This window comes from Pleurodeles waltl, chromosome 8 (genome assembly GCF_031143425.1).
Source record: "Pleurodeles waltl isolate 20211129_DDA chromosome 8, aPleWal1.hap1.20221129, whole genome shotgun sequence".
NCBI classification, from domain to species: Eukaryota; Metazoa; Chordata; class Amphibia; order Caudata; family Salamandridae; genus Pleurodeles; species Pleurodeles waltl.
Window position 1 is genome coordinate 1,481,498,361 of NC_090447.1, and position 21,310 is coordinate 1,481,519,670.

A 21,310-nucleotide genomic window follows, 5' to 3' on the forward strand; every position below is an offset into this window, starting at 1 on the left:
CCAGTGGCACAATTAGTATGAGACCCACATCTGGGCATACCCTTCCCACTTAGGGTGATAAAAGCAAAAAGAACAAATGATGGATGAAATGCTGAACAGTGCAAATATTCAACCCCAGTGACAGATCTGGGTTTAATCCATTGTTTTTTTGCTCACCCCCCCCCCCACCCCACTTTGGACCCAGCCATAGGCGAATCAGAAATCAGTCTTGACCCTGCTCCCCATGGGAACAGTCAAGCCCGAGCTGCCAGGCCAAGTCTTGCCTAAACTAAAAACAAGCATCCTGGGACTGGGGTATCACCCTTCATCAGCCAGTCTAGCTTGAATCCAGTGGCATAACGAGCACGGGGCCCACATCTGGGCATACCCTTTCCACTTAGGGCGACAATTGCAAAAAGAACAGATGATGGACGGAATGCAGATCAAATCAACCATTCACCCTACGTTACAGATCTAGGTTTAGTCAGTTGTTTTCTTGCTTGCCATGCCATTCCAGTTTGGACCCAGCTATATGCAAATCAGAAGAGAAGAGCCTTGTTGTAATGCATCCATGTTGATTTTCATTAACACGTTTCAGCCACACTGTGAAGTCTCCTGCAGGTTACTGTCTGCAGATCTGATACTGCAGTGGCATCCTTGATCTTAACTCAGAGGATAATTGGCCTCTATTGCTCAGGCCTCCTGCTTTAACTACTTGCCTATTGAACAGTAGCAGCTGGCGATCTCTGTGAAGTGGTAGCGGGTAATACTTGCCAGGAGGTCACCCCATTTTCTTTTCTAAATTTGCCTCAAGAGTTGAACAAATGTTAAAAATACCCTTCATTGAGTCAGTGCCAGTATTTTTTTATGGGTACCCCATGCCAATAACTACATACAATGTTCCAGTCCCAGAGTTTTGCCTCTGGTCATACGCAAATATCATGGATGGCCTGTATGTCAAAAATTACCTCCAGTATTTCAGAGTCAGCTTTTTATTATGGTTTGCTTTCCCCAACCTGCCTTCTCCTCACCAATATTCCAAGGCAAAGAATTTACTTGAGTTTTCCTGCACCAGTATTTTGACATAGGTGCCCCTTTATGTTGAGTATTTCTTTCAGTATTTCTGGATCTGCATTTTTACAAGAATTACCTCCACAGTTACAGGGAAAGCATAGTGTTAATGGTGCTTTCATGCCAAGAATTCCGTTCAGTATGCAAGTGTCTTCCAGTATGAAAGTTCCAGCATTTTTCCACAGGGGCCATGCCAAGAATTACTTCTAGTGTGTCTGCATTATGCCATTAAGGAGGGAGACACCTCACATGGGTCTTATTTAGAACTAGGCGGATGGGTTACTCTGTCACAACGGGACAGATATCCCATCTGCCGAAATCTAAATCCCATAAAATAGAATAGGATTTAGATTTCGGCAGACAGGATATCTGTCAACGGAGTAACCCGTCCACCGAGTTCTAAATCAGGCCCCATGTCCACTCTGGTTGGGGAGCAGGTAGGAGTCAGAAACAGATTTAGGAAGGAGGGTTCATCAGCCCCTACCTACTGTTGGTAATCAGAGACCCCAGGACTCAGTCAGATGGGCCCTTGGATAAAGCTACCCATCATCTCCAAGGAGGAGATCATAAGTAGCTCTCATCTATATAACGTGGGTGGAATATGGCAGGCCTCTAGACCATAATTTTCAAGTCCCAAACCGGAAGATCCCAGGGTAAGAGTGGCCATCACTGAAATCTAATCAGAAGAGGAATGTTGCAAGCTGTAGACAGCACTACCTATGTTGAGGTCTATACAAACAATGTATGTAGTGGGGAGAATCGGTAATTACTTGAGAGAAGCAGGTGGCCATCCTTTCTGCTTCTCAGGCAAGTGGTGTTTGTCTTGGGGTGTATGGTGATGGGGTCGAGTAAGGAGAGAAACAGAAGCTGTTGGTGGGCTACTAATTTCTCTGTTTTCTCTACCGCTTAGTCCTCTCAAGGAACATCTCAAATAGGGTTAAGCCAGGAACTATAAGCAAGGAGCCCCTACTGTTGGTTTTGATGGGTACTTCTCAAAGATTCCTCACTTTATAAATATCCTTCAGCCATGGTCTGGTAACTTGCCCCGCAGCAATGGTTCTCCAGTTCCTCCAGATGACTTAATTTGATATTTCTTCCACCCAAGATGTGACATTAAAGCACATAATGTGCCAACTGATGTTAGAGCATTAGTTTGTGTTTTTTCAGCAGTTCATCAACATGCGTCTGAAGCTCTTCTTGGTCCTTCTCCCTGTGCACAATGAAAGGGATTTTGAAGGTGTAAAATGTGAGTTATTTCCTTAGCATAACTGTCCAGGCTGCAGCTATGTTTCCTGCTGTTGTTAACCATGCCTTTCTTTCACATCTTGGCTCCCAGGACAAGAAACTGTTCATTACAGTTTGCTTAGCCAAAAAGTTGATGTTCTTGTTACAACAGAAGGTCTTCTTCTTCCTTTCTCATGATCCCAGTCTCCAGACACCTGTGTGCTCTCTTTGTTTAGCTATACCCACGGATCTAAATTTAAAAAACTTCTGTATGCTCCTATAATATTGTGTTCTGCCTCTGTACGCTTTGTGTACTTACTCTCAGCTTTCTAGTGGAAACTCTGGCCGGTTGGAACATTAATTCACAAATTGTAATTTTTCTTTTTTTAATAAATCCTTTTAGACTTCGATTGGAGTGTGTGCAGATTTTCTATAACAGTCTTGGTGGACAAGGCTCCCCAGCACAACTCCAGGTGCCAAGCAGGTAAAACAGGATTCTCTGAGGGGACTACTGTTGGGAACGACCCTGCACGTGACTCGCTAACTTGGTCTGAGAACTCCAGCCCAATTCAAAATATGGAGTCTGATTGTGCTCATTGTCCATAAAGAGATTTGTACTGAAAATGAAATTGTCGTTTCAGCAGGTGACTATAGGATAAACTGACAGGTCAGGGGGGAGGAGGTGGGGAAAAACTGTGTGTGTGGGGGAGGGCGAGAGAGAGAGAGAGAGAGAGAGAGAGAGAGAGAGAGAGAGAGAGAGAGAGAGATAGAGAGAGACTGACTCAAAAAGGTTAAGGAGAGGGGGCGGTCAAGGATTGCCTAGAAGCCTTAGCACAGTCCCTAGCAGATGAATTTGTGAATTAAAATGGTACTTTGATACTCCAGGCCCAAAACTTATTCAAGTTCCAAAAGACTGACATCAGGGGTTTCTAAATCCAAGCGACTCAGTGTACAGGTGTGAAATAACAATCCTGTTGCACTCTACAGGAACAAATTGGAGGACCTATTAGAGCAAAGCTTATCCTTCCTACCCCAATTCCAGCACAGGATGAGCTATGACTCAAGGCTGGCACACAACTAGCTATAGACATGGTTGAGAAGGAGGGGATAGTAAGGAAATGGAGGTATATTGTATTTTGGGTTATGCGCATTAGCGGTGAGAATGAAAAGTATTTTATAAAAGATGGTACTTTTGGCATTGAGCACTTGAAAGACCATAAGAAATGCTGGAAGGAGCCAAGTATAAATCCAGTCTTTAACAATCCTTCCTAAATTAGTACAAGGAAGCCATGAAGCGCAAGCAGGAGTATCATTTGCAAGGATTGAAAGACATCAGTGGCAAACAGAGTATCTGATGTAGACTTTGGTGAACAGGGAGCTATACCACAAATACAGAGGAGTACCCTGTCTGCCAGACTGACTGACCACCTGCTCTACTTAGTGTCATTCAAACCTTTTTGTTTGCAACAGAGATGCCCCTGCTGCTTCCATCTTTGGAAACTCTACTCTGGTGGAATTGGGCTGTTGGTGTAGAGACGCTCTACTTACAGTCAGGTGGACCTTCATGTTTGTGAAAACAGTGCTCTGGTGACTGTCTCTGGAAACCCTGCACAGACAGAATTGGACCAGCATTGTGTGTGCACATCAGGCCATCCACCCCGTTTAGAGCGGTCAGTCTGGTGTACTTTTTCAGTTTATTACTGACCAGGAAACTCTTGCATCTCCTAGAGAAACAAATTAACGTGACCTCCCAATTCCTGGGAGAAAACTCTCAGAGTAGTCATTAGTGGTTTGTATTTCAGAAACAAACTTCCACTTTGGAAGTTTTTTGTTTTTTTAATGTTTTCTGAGCAGCTACCTAAAACATGGTGGCCACTCAGCAAACTTTTAGTCCTGTCATCGAAATTACAGTTCACCATGGTGGTGACTTCTCTGAAAGCATATAGATCTCCGCAGGGCTGGCGTAGATCTCTGTATATTGTATGCTGTAGTCTGGCCAGGCCAGGGTGGCAGGGGTAATTACCTCTGCCACCCTAACACATGCACACAATGTGCTGCCCATACTCTGAATGAGGCCCTGAACTGCAAAATGAGTCACACAAGCCAATATTGAGAACACAGAAGCGATAAAAGAAAAGGACGAGGCTATGTTAGATATTCTGTGTTTCCTCACCCAGTGGGAAATGCTGGGGATCTCCGGCAAGATGCACTTGGGGGTGGAGCAGCACAGATCAGTTGGTCAGCAGGAGAGGCACAGCCAAATCCCACACAGCAAGTGCTGGGACCGCAGCAAGCGATTTGCATGAGGACAAGATGAGAGGTGTACACAACACCCCATTTGCCCCCAGTATGATCTTGTACAGTACCTCACGGCACCAAAACTGCATATTGGAATGATCTGACTTGCAGCCCTGCTATCACTAGAGAACATATAAGAAAAACACTGGGCTCAGAGTGATAGAGATTGAGAGAGTGCCCCTGACTTAATCGACATACCACTTCTGCTAGTGAGTAGGACAGTGATGACCCCCAAAACATTGCGTTCTTCCCATGCAAGAATCTCCCTGCCCTGGGCTAAGAGGGCCTGTCACCATCCATGTTCACTGGCACCCAAATTATATAGTAAATATCAATTGACAATTCCCCAGTATACATGATCATCCTCAAATATTCTGTGAAGAATTACAAACTGTGTTTGAATTTTATAAGCTTAACTTGGCTGATGTAAATCAATTGTTATACATTTTTATGGCAAGTGATGTAATTATTATTATTATTAGCAAGCATTTATAAAGCCCGGCGTTCACCAGGTATCGTGACGCTATCAACTGCTTGCAACATGCAAACTATACCTGATACTGGTCACAAATCATGCCATTTATAACGGTTAATTAGGGAAAAGCCAGGTTTTTAGGTTCCTTCTAAGACTATAGAGATTTATCTCAGTCCTAAAGACTGGCAGCAACTTATTCCAGAACTGGGCGGCCTTAAGCTTGAAGGACCTACCACCAGATTGTTCCTTCCTGAAGTATGGTGCGCAGACCAAATTCAGTGAGGCAGAGTGTAGTAGTCTTTGAGGTTTATAGGTTGTAGGAGGCTGTCCTGGTTTGTAGTGGGTACTTCTGGTACTTACACCTTATACCATGTCCAGTTATCCCTTATTAGTGAAATTTAGGCAGTGTCTAGAAGCCAGGCTCTCTAGAGGTAGCTGTAGCTGAGCAGTCAAGGCTTATTTAGGAGACATGCAAAGCTCATGCAATACCACTGTAATCACACAGTACTCACACACATGAAAGAAAATAATCAGTGTTACTAAAATAAAGGTACTTTATTTTGGTGACACAAATGCCAAAACTACCAGAGAGACTATACTCCCTTAGGAGGTAAGTAATACACAAATTATATACACTAGTATGGGGAAATAGGTGTAAAAGCAGTGCAATTAGTGAAAATCACAATAGTTAAAAATGGGCCTTGGGGGGCACAAACCACATACTAAGAAAGTGGAATGCGAATGTCGGTCTCCCACCTAGGCAAGTGTAGTTTTAGAGGGGAACTGGGAGTACTAGAAAACCCCAAAGGTAAGTACTAGAACCCACCTCAATGACCAGGAAAGCAGGAGGAAAACACAGTAACTTTCCCAGTACACACACAGAAACGAAAAGGAGATTTATGCAAGAACCAGAAGAGACTGCAAGACACTAACAGTGGACCTGAGGACCTGTGGAAGAATGGGACCAAGTCCAAGAAGCACAGAAGAGTCCAGGAAGAACAGGAGCCCCTGCTAACCTGGATGAAGATGCAAAAGAAGAACCACCGGGGAAGAAGAACAATCAGTATTGCACCCAAGAAGATGGAGTTGGGTTCCTGGTTGGTGCAAGTGATGTCCCACGCTGGAGTCCGCCAACAAGCCTTGGCACACACAAAGCTTGCGGTTTACGGAAAATAGTGCTGCCGGGACCAGGAAGGACCAGGTGGACTCTACCCAGGAGAGGGAGCCAGAGGGGGCTCTCAGCAACTCAGAGATCCCACAGAAGACCAGGCAATGCATACAGGAGTGCCACAGCACAGTGACAAGGAAGGCGCAAAAGAGACCCATGCAGCACTACGACAAGGGCTCCCACGTCGCTGGAGAACCACTCAGGAAGCTGTGCATTGCAGGATAGATTGCTGGGGGCCCGAGCTGCAAGATGCACAAAGAACTTTGTGGAAGGATGCCAACAAGCCTTGGCAGCTGCAAAACACGGTGCACAAGTGTACTGTCTTGCATAGGGAGGCAAGCTCTTACCTTCACCAAAGGTGGACAGTTGGAAGTGAGGACTGTCGAGACCACTCAGTCCACCACCTGTGACGCTGGATCCACGCAGCTCAGCAGGAGAGGGGATCCACGTAGCTGGTCGTCGTTGCAGTAGGTGCCTGCAGAAGCAGGGGAGTAACTCCTTCACCCCAAGGGAGATTCCTTTGCTCTTCTGATGCAGGCTGAAGACGGGCTGTCTTCAGAGGACGCACAACTGGGAAACAGTTGCAGTTGCTGGCAGGAGCTGGAGATACAATGTTGCAGAAGGCGTCTTGCTTCTTTGTTGCAGTTTGTAGAGTTCCTGGGGGGTCCAGATGCAGTCTCTTCAGTGAAAAGTCGAAGTGTAGGATGCAGAGGATTCCTGCTGGAGTCTTGCAATTCTAATCTGAGGAACCACCCAAAATAGAGACCCTAAATAGCCCTGAAAGGGGGATTGGTCACCTAACAAGGTAAGCACCTATCAGGGGAGGGCTGTGACGTCACCTGCTGGCACTGGCCACTCGGATGCTCCCAGAGTTCCCTGCCAACCTTGAATCCAAGATGGCAAAACCCAGGGACCCTCTGGAGGAGCTCTGAGCTCCATGCCTGGGGTGGTAATGGACAGGGGAGTGGTCATTCCCCTTTCCTTTGTCCAGTTTCACACTGTAGCAGGGACTGTGGGTCCCTGAACCGGGTGTAGAATGGTTTATGCAAGGAGGGCACCAATTGTGCCCTTCAAAGCATTTCCAGTGGCTTGAGGAGGCTACCCCTCCCAAGCCTGTAACACCTATTTCCAAAGGGAGAGGGTGTAGCACCCCTCTCCCAAAGGAAATCCATTTTCAAGCAACAGGAGGGCAGAGACCTGTCTGTGAGGTGGCACATCTGGGGCTGCCTGGAAAACCTCAGAAGGCTGTTATGGTAGTACTGGGGTCCTGGTTATCAGCATCCCAGTAGACACAGTCAAATACACTGACAAACAGGCCAAAAGTATGAGTAACCAAGCTAGAAAGAGGCTACTTTCCTACATAGGTACATCATTTCCTCTGTATGAGCATTGGCCCAGCTTTAAAGACTACATATATTACTTCAAAAGCAATTCGTTCTTTAACTGGAAGGCATTGTAGCTTCCTTAGGGCATTTGAGGCAGAGTCAGCTCTGGACCTATTGAGTGCAAGCTTTGCTACGATTCTTTGCACCCTATCAAGCCTTTTTAGCAGATAATCTGGGGCACCAAACAAGAGTGCATTACAATAATCGATCCTACTTAGTACCGAACATTGTACCACCAGTCTTTTTGCTGGCTGCGGAAGTAATGGAATATTCTTCCTCAGGTTTCTCAGCAGGCCATACCAAACAGCTGTTGTTTCATTGACATAAATTTCCATTGATAGGTTTTCCTTTGCCAGAATCCCCAAATTTCGAATGGATAGGGCCGTTTTGATGCTCTCCATGGTGTTCCAGGGCCAAACGTTCCTAGGGAGTGAGTACTCCATTTTAGCATGCGTGCAACAAAGGAACTCAGTTTTATTCTCATTAAATTTCAGCATATTTTGCTCCAACCAGTTTGCCATCTCTCGTAAGCAAGAATGCAACACATCTGTCAGAGTTGTGCTGTTATTATCCAGGGACATAATAATCTGGGTGTCACCCACGTAATTCCCAAATGAAATCCCATAAGACTCAATCAGAGTCAGTTTTGTCCGAAGGTAAATGTTAAAGAGAATGGGGCTTATCGCCGATCTTTGGGGTACACATGGCTCATTTTCTTCCCATCGGAATGGGGGAAGTCCAGTTGCCTGGCACCCATCAAACAGGTATGACTTGATCCAATCCAGACAAGTTCCACCTATCGCTATTCCCTTCATTCGTTGAGCAGTATCTGATGGTTGATGATGTCAAATACAGCTGACAGATCCAATATGATCAGTATGGCCACCTTTCCACCATCAACCGTCATCCTCAATTCTTACATTGCGTGCATTAATGCCACTTCAGTGCCATATGCTGGTCGAGAACCTGTGTGCTCATTTTCCAAAAGGCTATAATCTTCTAGATTGCTAGCTATCTTCCTGCTGACATATTTTCCTACTGTCCTTACCGGATATGGAAGCTGGGAAATAGGCCAGTAATTAATAGGACCATTTATGTCAGCCGATGTTTTTTTCAGGAGCTGGGTAACCAGTGCCTTTTTCCACACAGAGTGCACTTTACCCGTAGTCAAGGATTGATGACAAATCCTTTGTAAGCTAGGGTATAATTTGTCTGCCATTTCTTTCTAAATAAAGGGCGGAGTTAGGTCCAAAAGAGAACCTGAGGACATAGATGAAACCAGTGTTGTAAATTCTTCTTCTTTCATGGATTCCAGGTTATCTAATTTACTGCAAGGTCCTTCCACGTAACTCAGTGAGTCAGGTTGTATAATTTTGCTAGTTAACCCAGCATCAGGTAGGGATGCACAATTACTCTGAGGACCAACTTCCTGCTTGGTGTCACTTATAATTGACTCATTTTTGTTATTGAAGAAATCTGATGAATTATTGCATAGTTCCTACAGTAGCTCCACTATTTATTTAATACAGTCAGGATTGACTAAATCTTTCAATATCTAAAATATTTCATTTGATTTATTAGCTGCCTCCAGGATGGACATAGTATAGTGTTTTCTTAGCCTTCCTGATTTTCTTTTTGTAATAGCTTAGTGCTGTTTTTTAAGATGTTGCTTATCAACTTCCAAATAGGTCCTATGCTACATCCTTTAAAGCTTTCTGCAGTTACATTAATTTTCTTTTAAAGGTGCTGTGAACCAAGGAGCTGACTTCCTAGGTTTAGAGATCATTGTCTTTATATGTAAAATTGAGTCAGACCTCTCTAGGATTGAGTTCTGAAATTGGTTATGATTTTCCTCCACTAAGTCAGTCTCATTATACCAATTTTAGCAGATTAAAAACCCTTCCCTCTTTTAATTTGGACCATGCTCTACCTTGCACAATTTTATTTGTTGTCGTTCCTTCTGCCTCTGTTCTGGATCTGACTAAATCAAATCTCACAAGTGAGTGATTGGACCAGCTTACGGGAATCAGGTCCTTAAATACACTCAGGTCAATAAGGTGATTGTTTATTAGCCAAGACCATTTGGCTACAACAAGCACCTGTTGATGTGGCTGCTCTTATTGCTGCTAGAGATGCAGTGTTAAATTTTGACCTGTCACAACTGATTGAACAAAGTTTAGTAATTGCATATAGAACAAATTCCAAGCCCTTGCTGATTTTTGTGAGTGTTTTAAAGATGTGTGTGATCGTTATTTGGTATTGTTAACGATAAGGAAACTGTTCAAGAAGCTGTTGGAACAGAATTTTGTACCCAAAGTACAAGAGCAATTGTTTAGCGTCTGCCTAGGACAGCAGACAAAATAACTTTTTGAATTTGTTTCTGATGCAAATCATTGTGTTGTGGTACAAGAATGTAAGAATACATCCACTGAATGTAAGCTTTTTTCTTAACAAATGCAATCCTTCTAGCAAATATTCAGAAGTAGGGGCTGAGGAGGAATGATATGGCACTATGATCAGAGAGGACCGGGTGGGGAGGGGTGGGAGGTCCGGATGGAGCCAAGTGCAGGGAAGGAGACATTATATTCAATTATGCTCCACCTGGTGGTTCCTCATGTTTCGGTTATGGGGATATAGGGCAATGGTAATACAGTTTCCCTAACTTTTCCAGAGTTTGCTCGATCAGCCTGAGCAATCTGAATTCTCCTCTCTTCCACAAAAATCATATACTACCTTTTAGGATAGCCACATTGGAATTTACTGCTCTCTAAATTGTTTTTTGCTTGTCGATTGCTTAAATCCATGTAGATCGGCAGGGGCCATATGTACAATGTGTCATTAACGGAAGGCTCACCTCTTGGCTTATTGATGCTGGTGCTCAGAAATCTGCAGGGAAAACCTCTGAATTTTCCTCACTACCTCTCTTAGGCAAAGTGATTGATTGGCAATTCTAGTACAAAATAAATGCAATATGGCAGAAAAGAAAAAGAAGCAAAGAATGTGTGACAAGTGCATTGATAATAAATGTCGATAGGAGACCTGAAGCGTCAGGCAGAAGATGGCATATTAGCCACGTATTATAAGAGTTTGAAATATCTGAGGGGATAAGCATACCAATAAAACATGACAACAATATATGCATTTAAATTACATGGTAATACGGAGAAAGCAGAAGAAACCCGATAGCCCAGTTGTCTAGAAACAATGTGGATCTGTAAACTGCAGATTTGTACAAAGGTATAAGGAATAAGCTGGGTGGCACTTTCTCAACGACCTCCTTGTGATGTCTTTATATGTGTTTTTTGCTTGTTGGAAATGGTCTACCAGTGGAGCATTAGTAGTTTCACAGCATAGCCTGCTCTTGTGTTGAAGAATGTGGCATCAAATGCATTTGTTCATCATAACGATATACATTTTGCGTTAGAGGCACCAAATGGCATGTATACAACAGTGGCATCAACAATTGTGGCTGTGTATGAGTGGTGCGCACTTCCAAAAATTTTGCTACCTTCAATGTACAAAGTTCATGATGAAAAAGTCTTATTTGAAGAAGGGAGTGCTCGAGTGGTTGTGCACCCAGCCACAGGGTGTGAAAGCTGTCACCTAGGAAAGGTCACTGTCCATGTATGAAATGAAGAAAACCACGGCACATCGCAGGATCGTAGTGAAATCCATTTATTCCTTTGTGATGTATCAGGAAACAAGTCCCCTGATCCAATGAAACACACTATGTAAGTAGTTTGAAAGCCAATACAATTTTCATGACTCAGATGCAACGCCGCTCACAGACTGATTAGACGACCGGCCGGTTGCAGACTTACCATGGTCTCTGGACTCTTATATCATCCATGCCACAATTTGCATTTTTTCTTACATCCTTGAGAATTGGAGTCTGTTAATACATCTATAACTTCTATAGCTTAAAAGCCTTGAAAAAGTCAATGGTGACGAAACACGTGTCGGCTGTTTTCTTACAACCATGAAAATTGTATTGGCTTTCAAACTACGCACCAAATGGCACGGACAGTGCTACTCAAATTACAATTGGTGTGTCAGTTTGGAGTGAAATGTGTATTAGAATGTGTGAAAAGTTTAATTTTTAAAGTAATAATGCAGACATTGCATGTGCCACACCTGTAATGACCAGACAATGGTTCACGCTCTTATGCTGTTATCTGTGGACTACCTGTGGAGGGTGGACCTTCCACTTTGTCCAAATATTCTCTGATGCACTTACCTCTTTTAAGTAAAAAGAGAGTCTTGAGATTGTCATCAAAATAACTCATAGTGAACCAATTTGATTGCTATTCATAAATGGAGGAAGTAAAGCTTTTCTTTCATCAGTTTTTTATTTAAAGTTTGTCCATGGCATTTGAGCGATGGTTGTATTAAATTCTGAGGGGTGATGGATTGCTGAAGGAATGTTGTGTTTAGTTTAAGTTGGATGATTTGGCAATCACCTCATATTGAAGGGTGGTTTCTTTTGACTAATGTCAGGCTGCTTGGAGCGAATATAGTGTGAAGGGTGTGCCTGCCAAGTGGGTGGGTTTTATAACCAGTTGATGAAAGTCAAAAACTTTCTTATTAATGAGCAGGACAGTTGTTTGGTAGCAGATGGCTTATGAAGAAGAAAGTGGCTGAGAATGTCATGAATGGAGAGCAGCGAATAAGCATTGTTTCACATTTAGAGATTAATTTAAGGCATAGAAATAGAAGCCCCATTAAAAAGCAGATCACAACAATTGCCTTTGATTTTCTACACTGGCTGAAAGGTCTCAAATAGAGTCTTTGTGGCTCAAAGGCAGGTGGTTAGGCCATGAAGACTGAGAAGCATAGGGAATAACAAGAATGCTAAGAACCCAAAGATCCCTCCAGCTATTACAGGCATCTGACAAAGTGGGCACACTGGCAATAAACAAAATGGTTAAGCCCAAGGAGAGGAAGAACAATAACGTTGGCACAGGGGCAATGGTGGGTGACGAGAGGCAGAAGAAGAAACTTGGCTACCAGCAAAACACAAGAATGGGCAAGGGAAAGGCGTTCCTAAAGATCACTACATCCACCGTATGCGCAGAAGGCAATCAGCTCACAAAAATGTATTTACACAAGTACTTCACGAGAAGAAAGATGGAGGCCAGCAAAAATACCGGGACAGAGGTACTGAATCCAGGCATTCTGCAGCCTCGGAAGCATTACCCTAGAAGAGTCTGTAATTGCAGAGATGGTGGAGTTGGCAGACTCAGTGATGACCTTAGAGAACACAAATACGCATGTTGCCAAAGCAGAGGGGCCTGAAATCCTAGAGATATCTTCAACACTGGATGAGGGAAGCATAAACACTGAAAACAATCTTGGCAACCAAGTAAAGGAGTGCAATTTAAACCCTAACCCAAAAGCATTGACTTTGCATGCTGGGAGTAGCTGCCGGAGCTCGTTCCATAGCCTGAACTCAGTAGCGCCGAGGCCTGTACCATCAGAATCAGTTCATAATGGAGGCAATAGTACATCAACATGAGCAGGTCCCTGCAAAAGGACAGAGTTGTTCGAATGTGCTCGACACCATTTGACATTTTGAGAAGAACAAAAGGGGTGCTGGGTTACACTTATGTAAGAATACACACCGTTTTAACCATTAACCAACCCTGGGGAGCAGAAAATAGGCTTTGAGGAGGAAAATAGGATCCCCAAAGGTTCTATACCGATAGACAACTATTCTCTAGACCCCAAAGCATTTGATGATCGCACTGTGGATCACATTATCTCCACCATCAACACTTCCTTACTGGCAGCTGTCAAGGCTTTTTTGTGGCCGTCGCATAAGTTAAAAGTTCAGGTAGAGTTAATAGATATGCTGGTGCAGAGTATCTTGCCACTGTACAAGAAGACGGACACCCTGAGTACGGAGGTAGGTTGTTGGTGTACTCAAAAACACAATGATCACATAGTAAACAGTGCCATCATCAACAAGCTTACTACATGAACAGAGCTGTGGTCGTCATTATTAAATCATTGCCCCAATCAATGATAGATCTGCCATTCAGACCCTGCAGGAGGGATCAGCAAACGTAGACCATATGGGCTAAGGCTTTACAAATAGTGGTGCCCTAGAGAGGGCTCAATTTATCAGGGTATTAGGCTCAGAGGAAAATGAGCATAGTCCATGGTTGGACCCATCCGCGCTTAACATGCAAGATTATAAACATGATAATCACGAAAGTCAGTTAAAAGGATCTGCAGACCAAGTTAGGAAACCTACAACCATTCACAGGGAGTCAATCAAGCAGGTGGGGTGATCTCTGAAAGGAAGAGGGACAGTGGCTCGCTCTCACATTGCCATAAGAAAAAACTAAGAAAGGCTATGAAAAATAGCAGAAGACTGAGTCACCTCTCCCAGCATATCTCGCACCACCCACACTACTTCAAAAACATGCCGGACTGCTATTGAATGTAGCGATGGACAGGTAAATAGCACTGGTTCCGCCAAAGAGGGCCCAGTGTACTATCCATTTTCCAATCTGAACCCTCTTGCGCAAAAATCAATAGATCAAGTTAATCAACAGGCAGGTGTGCAAGCTAACATGGACACTGAAGTCCTGCCCCTTCAACATAAGGCCTTGCCCTCTCCAAGGTGAACCTATGCTCAAGTGGTGGGCACCCCTGGCAACAGACCTGACTTACAATTAAACCTCCAGCCTCTTGAAATCACATATGAGCACAAATTACCTGTCAAGCATGTAGGTCTTCATCAGGCTTCACGTATTGGTATAACAGAAGAGATAGTGAAGCATGCATGCACCGAGGAGGTGCGTTGTCAAAATACTTTTGACACACCATCTATGAAGGCAGCAGCCGGTAAGGACCAAATAATAGGGGGGAATTCAAAATGAAGCAGGTCTGTCACTCCCCGAATCAAATATTTATAGAGATAACTCGTAACAGCTGTTGGCACCATCTACTACTCTTTTTGATCTTTCCCCCACAGTATAGGATAAGAGGGCCTTGGGATATACAACATTCCATCACTCAACCGTCTTACAATGGTGCCCCTGTTGACCGTGCAATTCAAGAACAGTGCACTGACTAACTATAGGGACTCAACCTTAACAGAATGGTCCAATTCTGAAGATACCATAAAATGCATGGCAGAAGCCAGGAAATTACTGGAATGGAGGATTAACGTGACCGTGTTAGCCCAGGAAAACTACTTACACATCCTGGCAGATAGACAACAGATCTGTCATACAAAGCCCCAGAAAAATTTCAACAAATTTTGTGCACTGACACAAAACAAGGCGGCCTACAGCATCTTGAGAGGGACAAAGCAAGTAAGGCTCTTCAATTTGGATAAAAGGATCACTATCCAAATGATCTGTGATAATGGAGACAATCATCCTTTAAGAACCTTAGTGTGCCAGACACATAGGAAAAGCACTGATTATGCCAATTGGTCATGGGTGCTGACAGTGCCCATGGCCAAGAGGTAGCCTTACGCCAAAACGTGGGGGGAAAATAGGGCTTCATATAGAGCCACAGTCAAGGTGACAAGTTGGAATTGAAATATGGCAGGCCTTCATTCTAAAGTATCTAACACAGACACTGGATTTTTTGCAATCGGGATATCCTTTTTCTACAAGAAACATGGGTGATTGCACCTATTGTTTTTCAAGGCTTCCACTTAGTTCACACACCAGCCTTAAAGGAGAACCTTTTGGAGAGGCCTATGGGTGGCCTTGCCATTTACGTTAAAACGGATCTATAAGTGAAAGTAACGGCAATCAGCCTCCCCTCTAACAATCTGCTGGAGCTTAAAGGTCTGGTAATAGATGGTATCCCAACTTCCATTATAGTATTTAATTAATGTACATGAATCCCTGCAGTGCAATCTCATCTGTAAAAGTTACAGAATTTTTCAAAATGAGATCTGTTATGTATAATCATCCTGCCCATTGAGTAGATCATTGCAGGAGACTTCAACATATGTGACTTAGGGTTCCCAGGCCCACAGAAAAGGGGTTCCCCACATGACCTGCTTGAAGCCCACTTCCATGAGTTTAGCTTGTGTTCGGCCAATCATAACGGCACACAACTTTAAACTTTTAGAAACATTTCGACTTTAGATTATGTTTTTCTAAGCATGATCTTCTAGAACAGCTCCAATGCATTTTAAGTACAGCAGAGATCAGAAAGTGACCACCATCCATGTCCATAGTGATGAATACAAGGGTAACAACATACATGAAGGAGAAATAGATTGAGCGGCTGCTTTCATCCAATATTGTCCCAATTACCAGACGGATCAAATGGGGCTAAATGGCCAAGAATAGGTATGCATCCTGGAAAGCTAGTGCCACTTTCTAAACCTCAGCACTCAATGCTATAACCCCCCCAAAACAATGGGAGATGATAATAACAGCGCTACACAAGGCCTTATCCATAAAAGGGCATAGGAAGCAATCAACACATAGTATGGGTAACCAGTGTCCCGTATTCTCTGGAACTGAAGACATCCAGGAGAATAAACGAAACTGTTGCCTTGCAATGGTCCACCACAGAATCTGGAAGAATTGCTATACAGAAGAAAAAGTAAAAAGTGCTAGGAAAGCACATAAGAAATTGATTTGGCAGATGAAAAAACACAAATAGAGAAGGAATAGTTATGTATGTGTTCCCTGCTGGCACCAAGTAAGTCAAGGGAATTCTGGAATTACATCAACAACTTGGCAAGTAAATCATTTGTCAAGGACAACACAGTTTCAGCGGAGAGGTGGTGCGCTTATGTAACAACCTTATACTTTGACACAGAGACATATAATACAGCAGAGTGCCTTCACGCTGAAGTCTTGGACGACTTGGAAGGGGATCCAATATGCATCACTGAAAAAGAGATATCAAGCATTCTTAAGAACCTTAGGGCCGATGAAGCACTGGATCCTAATTGGCTACCAGGGAGCATTTTCAAGGATGACTAGGCCTTTTGACACCACACATGCATAGTTGAATTAATGAGTATGTTTTTTCATCTATTATTCCAGAATCATGCAAAGGCTCCATGTTAATTCTGATTCATAAAAAGGGCGATTGTACTGCACCCAAGAATTACAGATTAATTGCCCGCTTGATGTCGATGGAAAGGGGTTTGAGAAGGTGCTCCTGCAGGAATTTGAGGCATGGATTAGCGAAAGCAATATAATTCCGTATTATCAGACCAAATTCAGGCCAGATTCATCAACCATTGACAATGTGATTGCTTTCTTTATTTGCGAAAAAAGTCCGCCTAAGCAAGTGTGCCCCTGCTCTATGCCTGCTTCATTGATTATAGCTCTACTTTTGATTGTATTGATCGGAATATTTTTTGGACCAAACTTGCTTGGTGGGGCATTCCAAAGCAAATACTGGCAGCAATCATAGCTTTGTATACGGACAAATGGGTGTGAATTAAGATCTCACATAACCACGCACAAAGGAAAATTCACACCAATTAAGGGCTGAAGCAGGGTTGTGTCATTGCTCTAACTCTTTTCAACCTTTACGCAGCCGACCTCGGTGCAGAGCTGTTGAAGGGCTGAATATTTCCACCTGAATTAGCCCACCGTAATCTTCCTATGATGCAGTATGCTGATGATCTGAAGTTGCTCAATCACACACCCAAATTGACTTAAGAAGAGCACTGGGATACTCCATGCATATAACATCAAGAACACCTTACAGATGAATGCTCAAAAATGAAAAGTTTTGGTGTTCGGGCAAAAGACCAGGAAAGACAGCTAGAATGGTAGCTCGGCCCACTCAGGTTAAGTACGATTGGTAAGTACAATTACCTGGGGGTGTGGCTGTCGGACTCTGAAAAACCCACTTGGCACGCCGAAGGACAAATAGGAAAAGCTGTAAAGACCGCTTATGCGCTATGTGAGTTGCACTATAGTTTACACAGTCCCTCGAGGGGGACATCTTAAGAGTGATACACGCCGAGATTTGACCTTTTACAATTTACGGGCAACTGGTTTTTCTTGGCATGTTCGAGACTCTGGACCGCTGCCATATATCGGCATATAGAGAGATTTTAGGCATCCCTAAAGGAATGCGGCACACATTGATTCGCCTAGAATTTGGGCTTGAAATCATGGTAAACTTTTGCAAAAAAAATATAATTAAGTACCACCATCGGGTGTCTAGGGCTACTCCAGGCTCACTGAGCGCTGCTCTAAGTTCCATCTTTCAAGATAAAAAGTCCTCTTGGTCAAGAGGTTTAGCTGCTGCTGCAGCCACACTGAATGTGAACCTTGAAGCCACATACAACACTTTTGACAACTGAAGCCTTAAAGAGCATGCCAAAAGCACAGGGCAAGCGATTATCAAGGGAACAGACAAAGGTAGCCATCAATTAGGTGGCCTAGTTCAATCATATGAAGCCGTCCACTTACAACCATATTTCAAACCTGCCCTGGGGAAACCAGCTTTAAGGAATATATTAATGGCTCGGCTATTAACTGTGCCCATGAACAAATACAGGGCACATTGGAAAAAACAACCAAAAACTGTAGCCTATGTGCTACCTCTCCAGAATCTGCTATTCATGTAATATGTTGTTTGCCTGCACTGCTCACTCAGAGATGGATTTATCTTAAGCCAGTTTTTCTACAAAATGGTATAAGAGCATGCAACAAGACAATTACCTTTATTTACTCAGCGGTGACTGTAAAATACCTGGCACAGATCAGTAAATTCATGGCGATGGCTAGTTGGTGCTTGCATGATGGCTCGGTGCCAGATTAGAGACAGTGAAAGGCCTTTGTTGTATGCTGTAAATTTGTATTCCTTTCCGCTACCGACCTTATGCACAAGTAGGGATGTAATTAAAGGGGGCCTTAGTCCTGTAGGATATGGCTTGCAGTATTGCACTTTGTAGTAGTAGGCATGATTTTAAATCACAGTAGCAGCTGCAACTGAATTTTAGCCAAAGAGTCTTTTTGTTTTACACATTGCACTTTAGGGGGATGGCCATGTAAAACACGACAGCACTGATACTTGCTTTTTAACTTACTTGACTATATTTTAGGATATATATTTTTTTTATACCATCATTATCCTAACAAATGTCTTTAGGGTGTTAATCGACAGACCTCACATTTTGTGATTTTTTAATGCTTGCTGCTGCTATCAGGAAAGTACATTTTGTCTTTGGGGTTTTATTGACAGTCTTGACAGTCAAGTTTGTCGATGCCATCATGCAAAGTAATTTTACAGAATTCGAGTTGTCAATGCACTATTGTCCACTGTATGCAACGACGAACAATCTTTTATATTATTACTTGTGCTGGTTTACATAGGTGCTGTTTTGTTTTATTTTATCTTGCACACTTTCTGATCTTTTGTAATGGTAAACTGACTCCACAGGGTGTGTTTGTTTTTGTAGGAGACACTACTAAGGATTCCATACTTGGGGTTTAAATTTTTGTTTCGAACAATGTTCATTTCAATAAGTTTTTTTAACCCAATTAATTGTGATATTCTTTGTCGTCGGTATGTTTGTTGTCTCAGCTCAGTAGAATAGTGGAAATCTCCATGTCTGATCTCTGAGCCTGATATATTGTCAACACTAGGGTTGATGTTAATTCGTCCAGTTCCTGTACACTTTCATACCACTTTATGGCAGTGTCTTAGCGTTTGGAAAGAGAAAAGTGAAGAAGAGAGCATGCCGAAAAGCAAGGTTAGGGCTGTTGGCTACAGGCTCATTGATTTCCTTTAGTTTTTGTCTGATATAAGAACGATCTTCACAGTGTTGTTGCAGGTCACATGACTGTAGCAGCGCTCTTCTGGGAACGCATGTGTTTTGCTATGACCCTGCAATACTTTTATTTGTTTTGACTTATTTCACTGTCTGTGTTTCAGGTCTCAAGTTCCACCTATAAACAGAGGAGTGAAGAATTTCGAAGACAGTTCAAAGATATTCCTGAAACGGAGAGGCTCATAGTAGGTAAGGTTAGAGAACGACAGATAACAGCAAGTAAGCAGTTAATTAGAAATTTAGTATTTTTGGAAAAATATGAATTATTGTTACTACCAGAACCAGGTTCAGAGGGTTACAGGGCAAACATGAGCTACTGAGCCCAACCATGGCGGTCAAGGCCTTTTACTCCTGTTGTCCCGGGTACTGACCTACTATGAATCCAGAGCTACTGGGCGAGTACCCCTTCATCACTTGACACTTCTTCAGACCGCCAGGGTCATGGTGGCAGTTTGACCGCTGCCAAAGTGGTGGTCTGACAGCTTTGGCGGCGGTCTGACCGCTACATTACGACCGTGGCGGTTGCGCCACTATCAGACCGCCAGCACTGCCACTTTCCCTCCACAAGAGAGGCTGGCGGTGCTGGCGATCCTAATCCCCCAGGGCAGGGCTGCATGGGCACCCCGCCAGCTTTTACATGGCGGTAGCACTGCCATGTAAAGGCTGGCTGAGAAGGGCGTGCAGGGGGCCCTGCACTGCCCTTGCACTTGGCATCAGCAGTGCAGGGGCCCCAAGGCCAGCCCGTCACGCAGCTCACTGTCTGCATTGCATACAGTGACTTATAAGTGACCTGGTGCAGTGTAAATGGCAGTAAAAGGGTGCATGCACCTTTTCACGCAGGCTGCCATGGCAGTCCTGCAGAAGCCTTTGCATGGGCTCCCTATGGGTGGCAAAAGATATGCTGCAGCGCATACGGATCCCCTGGAGCCCCAATGCCCTGTGTACCTAGGCACCATATACTAGGGACTTATAAGGTGGCACCAGTATGCCAAATGTGGGTGAAATACTGGGTTACCAATATGCGACAACCATATTTAAAGGAGAGAGAGCATAATCATGGGGGTCCTGGTTAACAGGATCCCAGTGAACACAGTCAAGCAAACTGTCATCAGGCAGAAAATGGGGATAACCAAGGCAAAAAGAGAGTACTTTCCTACACACTGTTTCTGGCCTGTGGACTGAGAGTTAGTTTTGCTTTGACTCAAAAGGGCATACAGTTCAGTGATGAGGCTGGTGGTCATTGGTTTAAGCACTAGCCATTTTTCAAACAATGTCAAGGGCTGTTCAACGTAGGGCCTAACTGAGGGCTGCAACACCCAGTTGCGCACCTGAAGGTAGGAGAGGTGATCCTCCTCCTCCTAGGCATAGTTATTTTTCAGTTGTTCAAAGGAAATGATCCCCTAGTTATCGAACATGCACCCTGCCCATTTACAACCTCCACCTTGCTATCTCCGAAACCTATCAGGTTGTTACCCCGGAGAGAAGTCTGGGTACGCTAAGATTGGTGTCATTGAGGATGGGAAAGAAGTGAGATTAGCCTTTACTGCCACTGCATCCCAGACTCGAAAGATTGATCCCATGACCAGGGAGAAGTAAAGACCCAGGCCCTGTGTTGATGAGGAAGCCAGGGTTGATTCCAGATATGTGAGCCAGCTATATCCTGATCCATAAAGAACCAATGCTTCTCGCTAAGTGGGCAGCTCCCTTCTACTAAAAAGCAGAGCTGAGAGGCCTGGTAGTATCGGAGTAGTGAAGGTACTGCAAGGCCTCCATCACGGGTAGATTGTTAAATTAAGTGATTTTTCAGGCTAGATTTTCTCCCCCCATCCCCCAGATAAATTTATTGATGTCCATTAGCATTGACTGGAGGGTGTTTCTTGGCAGAGTTAGTGGCATAGCTTAAAAGAGGTAAAGGATACATGGAA

At 43.7% G+C, this 21,310-nt stretch overlaps 1 protein-coding gene across 3 annotated transcripts in view; it reads left to right on the top strand.

Annotated features, from left to right (window-relative positions):
• The window catches only part of GRAMD1C (GRAM domain containing 1C), a 1,284,216-nt gene that overhangs the window by 166,025 nt on the left and 1,096,881 nt on the right, over positions 1-21,310 (top strand). For all 3 annotated transcript variants that reach the window (XM_069202670.1, XM_069202671.1, XM_069202672.1), the window contains exon 3: positions 19,490-19,574. In XM_069202670.1, coding sequence (XP_069058771.1) covers positions 19,490-19,574 — 85 coding nt within the window. The remainder of the gene's footprint in view (positions 1-19,489; positions 19,575-21,310) is intronic.